This window comes from Amphimedon queenslandica, unplaced genomic scaffold (genome assembly GCF_000090795.2).
Source record: "Amphimedon queenslandica unplaced genomic scaffold, v1.1 AMPQUscaffold_13429, whole genome shotgun sequence".
In the NCBI taxonomy this organism is placed as follows: Eukaryota; Metazoa; Porifera; class Demospongiae; order Haplosclerida; family Niphatidae; genus Amphimedon; species Amphimedon queenslandica.
In genome coordinates, this window is record NW_003546335.1 from 246,138 (window position 1) to 251,343 (window position 5,206).

The 5,206-nt window shown below is 33.3% G+C and overlaps 3 protein-coding genes across 4 annotated transcripts in view; all 3 read left to right on the forward strand.

The window, feature by feature from the left end:
* The first annotated feature begins 20 nt into the window (after positions 1–20).
* Positions 21–1,268, forward strand: LOC100640325 (uncharacterized). Its single transcript, XM_003386238.3, has 7 exons — positions 21–95; positions 149–247; positions 300–397; positions 449–545; positions 595–790; positions 859–1,005; positions 1,056–1,268. The coding sequence occupies exons 1-7, from the start codon at positions 70–72 to the stop codon at positions 1,119–1,121; spliced, it is 729 nt and encodes a 242-aa protein (XP_003386286.1). The 5' UTR covers positions 21–69; the 3' UTR covers positions 1,122–1,268.
* Positions 1,223–3,139, forward strand: LOC109581621 (uncharacterized). 2 transcript variants are annotated; one of them, XM_019995898.1, is made up of 6 exons: positions 1,223–1,292; positions 1,410–1,562; positions 1,617–1,763; positions 1,820–1,957; positions 2,009–2,770; positions 2,829–3,139. In XM_019995898.1, the coding sequence occupies exons 2-6, from the start codon at positions 1,479–1,481 to the stop codon at positions 3,003–3,005; spliced, it is 1,308 nt and encodes a 435-aa protein (XP_019851457.1). In that variant the 5' UTR covers positions 1,223–1,292; positions 1,410–1,478; the 3' UTR covers positions 3,006–3,139. The 2 variants fall into 2 exon arrangements, with proteins under 2 accessions (XP_019851457.1, XP_019851456.1); XM_019995897.1 differs by lacking the exon at positions 1,223–1,292 and adding an exon at positions 1,349–1,409 and having other exon boundaries at positions 1,453–1,562.
* LOC100640452 (histone deacetylase complex subunit SAP18-like) overlaps positions 3,125–5,206 on the forward strand; it is a 3,305-nt gene continuing 1,223 nt past the window's right edge. Inside the window, exons 1-4 of the mRNA XM_003386239.3 lie at positions 3,125–3,283; positions 3,333–3,382; positions 3,431–3,487; positions 4,314–4,424. Of these exons, the coding sequence (XP_003386287.1) occupies positions 3,182–3,283; positions 3,333–3,382; positions 3,431–3,487; positions 4,314–4,424 (320 nt within the window). The 5' untranslated portion in view covers positions 3,125–3,181. The remainder of the gene's footprint in view (positions 3,284–3,332; positions 3,383–3,430; positions 3,488–4,313; positions 4,425–5,206) is intronic.

Below are 5,206 nucleotides of genomic sequence, written 5' to 3' on the forward strand. Positions count from 1 at the left end.
GTATCATTAGATGAATAATTTATAGATCCATTGGGAAGTGCCTCTAGACCTGTCACTAGTTTAAAGCTGATGGTGTTTATTGGAGATGCAGCTGAGTAAGTAATTATTAGTAAGATTAATTTATTAACTATTTTTATTATTAATTTAGTGGTGTAGGTAGTTTATATGAGGATGATGGTGTTACTGAAGGTTATATTAATAATAACTCATCTTCTTGTAACTTTTCTTACAAACATGACACTTCAAAGTAATCATGATTGAATAATTGTGCCCTCTCATTGGGATGTGTATTCTTTTAGAGAGGAACTTACAGTAAGTATTGGCCAATTTGTTGGTACTTATGATGGCTCTCCATCAAAAAGAAGCTACCAAATTGTTATTCCAAACTTCTGGCCAGGTAAGCCTTAGACTCAATGTATTATAATATCCATGTACACTCTATTGATAGCTGAGGAAGTCCAGCTTAACTCAAATTCATTAAGTTATTGTCCATTAAGAGGTTCATTTGATGAATATACCAGTGACTGCTGGACTTATGATGGGAGGTACTATATTTATAATGAATTATTTGTTTTTAGTTTTAATTATTTATAGTACTCTATCCCTCATTGTTATTATTGTGACACCACAAGCTACTAGTGATGCAGTGAATGTCCAAGTAGCATATACACAGTTCAATGTGTTTGATCCATACAATATCAATATCAATATCAATGGAGAGTCCAAGAGTGTTGGATTCACTGGTATGGTGAGACGTCTTAGAAGCCTTAAAGAATTACTTGATAACCAGGTAATCTCATCATTCTTTATTATATTATTATTAAATTAACAGCTGTGTTATATAAAATTTTAACATAGTGGGGACTTGCAACTCAAGTTTATCAAGAAGATTACAGAAGTTTGATCGATGCTTCTGAAGCTGGTATTAGAATAACATACTCACCAACTGATATCGGATCACTGATCAATGGATTCAGGGATAACATAGAGGATACATATAATTCTGTGAGGAAAACTTAAATAATATTGCTATTAGTATTTCATTGTTTTATTAGGTAACTGATCTGAAGCTTAATTCAACTCTCAGAGCAATACTTGAAGCACAGTTGACTTTAAATTAATCAAGCCTATCAAGCCTTTTCTCATTATGCTGCTGCTATATAGTAACTTATTTATAGTGTGAAATCATTTCTCAGCTGTTGTTTAACATTTTTTATAAGCTATCTTGCGGTTTGTTTCTACTCTACACACTATTGTGGACAACTGGAGTTTGCACAGAAATTTTATTTTAAGTACTGTTTAATGTTTATTGCCGCCGCCATAGCAACATGCGCAGCGGATTTTAATAACCATTGTGCGCATGTTGCCACAACGGCGAGCGGGAAAACAAAATAATTTTCGCGAACTAGGTAAATAAACTGTCATCTTCATCAAGCTACTCTTGCTCAACAGTTAGTGCTGCTCGTGAAGCTGATATTATGGGATTATCACAGTCTCTTAACTGTTTTTATTCTAAAGGAGAAGCTATTGCAGATTGCAATCAATTGAAATGCAATGTAAAGGTATGATGTGTAATGCATTTTTAGCTATCATGTCATGATGATTTTACCAAACAGTTTATGGGAAGAACGCGCTCACAGTCTGGACTTGGAGATGTCTGTAAGCTTTGCATTGAAGCTTATACCATATCAAAAAAGAAACTTAAAAACAAGGAAAAGTTTCTATTTGAGATACAAGATGATCACTTTGTCATTGAAGGAAAAGTATGTGCATGTGCAAGACACATAATCTATTCACTCGTATTCTCTTTTCATTTTAGAGAGGAACCAGGAAATTAGCTCTTAGTTCTGTCACAATCATTAAAAGTATCAATAGTGATAAAACATTTCTTGTTATCATAAAAGATAAAGATGGTACTTTCCATGTGGAAACCTACAGTTCCACTGAAAAGGCAAAAGTAAAATTTAACCAAAACTTGCAATTATAATTATCATACTTTTACTTACAGATGAACGAAATCTGTGATTTCTTCAAGACTCACCAAAGTGGTGTCTTTTCTGAAATTAGTAACACCAACGATAATGATAACGAAATGTTTCCTGATGATGTTGAGCCTGCTATGGAATATACTGAATCCTCTGATGCTGCCCCCATTAGCAAGCCTATAGATAATGATCATTCATATCAATCTATTGACATCAATTTCGATGACCACTCTTCAACTTCTACTGATGTCAATGCTGATGCTACAGTGATGGATGCTGCTGATGGTGATAATAGTATGGCTAAAGTCAAGGGTCTGAGTGGCTTAATAACTGTACCAGGCAACAATGATGTTGTTCCTGTTGACACTACATTCACGACCAATATTGAAGGAATCATCAGTGCCATTAGTGATGACACTATAGCTGCCGATATCCAGAGCACTACAGCTCCTCTTGCAAATAAGAGCTCTGCTCTCGATGATTCTAAAAATATAGCTGATGATGATTTCTTTGGTGAAATTCAAGAAGAATTAGAAAATTGGGCTAACAATCTCATCAGCATCCCCAATTTGAGGACTCCAGAGCCTCCAGTGAAACATGTCGAGTTTGCTGAGGAAGATGATGTCCTCAGCTGTAGCTCCAGTGATGTCTATTATGCTCTTAGTTCCAGTGATGACTCTCTTGCATCAATTTGGCATCTATTTGGTGCTGATCTCTTGTATTCCTCATATGAAGATGAGGATAGTGAGAATAGTGACAGTGTTGAAGATGAAAATGACTATGAGGTAAAACTGTGTGTTTCATCATACCGTATTTTAATTTTATTTAATTATTTCTATCAAGGAGACAGAATCTGACTATTCACCTTCAGAAATGGAAGACACCTGGAGTACATCATCTTCTGAATATTCACTTGATGATCACGGAAGATTGACAAGGTCTGAATCTGCTCCTGTTGTGATACGGCCTGATGCTAGTAGTTTGTCGTCTTATGAATGGGAACACACTCAATCGTGTTGAACACCCAGTGGCCATTGGTTGCTGAAACAATTACACTATTAATTATTAATGTAGAATTGTAGATTAATGTAGCTCTAGCAATGCATACACTTAACATGCTTAATGTAGCTCAGTTATTTAAAATTTAAAATTAATTTCAAACGTTAATGTATCTAATGGGCTGGGCTTAGATACACATGGCGGCCTCAGAAGTTCATGAAGTCAAGAAAGACGCTCCTCTAGAAGGAGAAGAAGAAAAGAAACAGGAAGTAGAGCCTTACACTGTTGATAGGGAAAAGGTTTGCTCTGAGTGTTGGATGTCTCTTGATCTCTTTTTCTCTCTCTCAGACTTGCCCTTTTTTACTAAGAGTCTTTTGTAATGAAGGAAGACATCACAGGTGAGTGATGGAAGACTGCTACTAGTCTAAATTCATTTCATTTCATAGACTGGATAGTTTCATGAGAGGAAATGTACCTTCAAATGAACTACAGATCTACACTTGGTAATTATAAATCTCTGCCGGGAAGGCACTAAGTTGTGTTAAGGCATAGTGGATTTTAAAATTGCTCAAAACTTTGACAAAATAATACTGTATGGGGTATTTTTTTTTCAAAATTTGCTAGGATAGAATTTTTTCTTTTTATACTTTTTCTAGTACGTATACATGTTCTTGAGCTTTTTAGAAATTTTGAGCTGATTCTGATAAGAATTGGTTTTTTATGGATTTTTTGAATTGCTCAAAAATTGGGCCAAAGTCCCTGTACTATAGTAGTACAGGGAATTTTGCCAAAAATGACTAGGAGAGAATTCTCTATTTTTATAATTTTTTCTGATGCATATACATGTTCTTATGTTGTGTAGCAAGTTTGAGCTAATTCCGATCAAAATTGAATTTTTTACGAGTTTTTAAAGTTGTTCAAAAATTGGGCCAAAGTCCCTGTACTATAGTACAGGGTTTTTGGCCAAATTTTGCCAAAAATGACTAGGAGAGAATTCTCTATTTTTATAAGTTTTTCTGATGCATATACATGTTCTTATGTTGTGTAGCAAGTTTGAGCTAATTCCGATCAAAATTGAATTTTTTGTGAATTTTTAAAGTTGCTCAAAAATTGGGCCAAAGTCCCTGTACTATACAGTACAGGGCCTTTGGTCAAATTTTGTCAAAAATGACTGGGAGAGAACCCTCCATTTTAATATTTATTTTTGATACTTATACATGTTCTTATATTATGTAATTTTTAATGGATTATTAAAGTTACTCCAAAAATCATCTACTCTTTATTGTGATTTTTCTCATTTTTCATTTTTCTTTGCTGTGTGTTGCATAGGATGGATTGTACATTGAGAGAACTGATGTCTCTTGTAAAGGAAGTTAATCCTGATACCAGACAAAAGGGAACACTCTTCTCCTTTGCTACAGTGTATCCTGATAACAGGAGGTACAGCACTTCTAACTGTAATTAAACTACTGAAGCTTTAAGTAGTGCTATTTACAGTAAAAATGCATATTATCATAATAATTTATGCATAATGTGAATGTAAGCATTGAGGGGTGAGCATGAGCCATCGATTGAAATTTTTGTAACTAAGATTGAAATAAATAAATCAATATAGCTTTTAGTTTATTTTTTAAATTTTTAAATTTTAATTAAAAAAATTTTTTACGACCTGGGGGCGTAGCCCCCAGGTCGTCCTATAATTGATTTCACCCACGTGCGATATATATATATTTGATTGTATGTCAACACTTCATTTGTTCTATACACGTTGTATTGGAGAAATAACAAGCCCTAGCAACCACCGCCCACGCTACGTAAGTGGGTGTGGTCACGACAAACAAAATGGCGGTTTGCACATGGAACAAAGTTATGAGCTTTCTAACAGCGAAAGAACATAGAGATACTGTCTAAAGTCTTTTCTGGAAGCATTAGAAGGTAGAGAGAACCTTCATAAGTCTTAATAAGAACCCAGCTGTACATGCAAGGTGGTGAAATCAATTATAGGAATATTTTTACACTGTTATGCTTGTTTAATTTAATTTTTTTTTATTTTTAAATTTTTTTTTTTAATTTTTAATTTTGTTTTTTTAATTTTATATTAATTTTTTAATTATTTTTAATTATTTATTTAATTATTATTGTTTTTTATTTAATTTATTTATTTTTGATTATTTTTTAATTTTTTTAAATTTATTTTTCAAATTAATTACATTTAAATTTTT

What these genes read in the sequence shown, in the direction of transcription:
- LOC109581621 (XM_019995897.1), top strand. Translation starts at nt 1,361, where the DNA reads ATGTTGCCACAACGGCGAGCGGGAAAACAAAATAATTTTCGCGAACTA. An exon ending in ACTTTGTCATTGAAGGAAAA is followed by an intron (nt 1,764 to 1,819) that starts GTATGTGCATGT and finishes TTTTCATTTTAG; the next exon opens with AGAGGAACCAGGAAATTAGC. An exon ending in GTTCCACTGAAAAGGCAAAA is followed by an intron (nt 1,958 to 2,008) that starts GTAAAATTTAAC and finishes TTTTACTTACAG; the next exon opens with ATGAACGAAATCTGTGATTT.
- LOC100640325 (XM_003386238.3), top strand. Translation starts at nt 70, where the DNA reads ATGGTGTTTATTGGAGATGCAGCTGA. An exon ending in TTTATTGGAGATGCAGCTGA is followed by an intron (nt 96 to 148) that starts GTAAGTAATTAT and finishes TTATTAATTTAG; the next exon opens with TGGTGTAGGTAGTTTATATG. An exon ending in TGCTGGACTTATGATGGGAG is followed by an intron (nt 546 to 594) that starts GTACTATATTTA and finishes AATTATTTATAG; the next exon opens with TACTCTATCCCTCATTGTTA.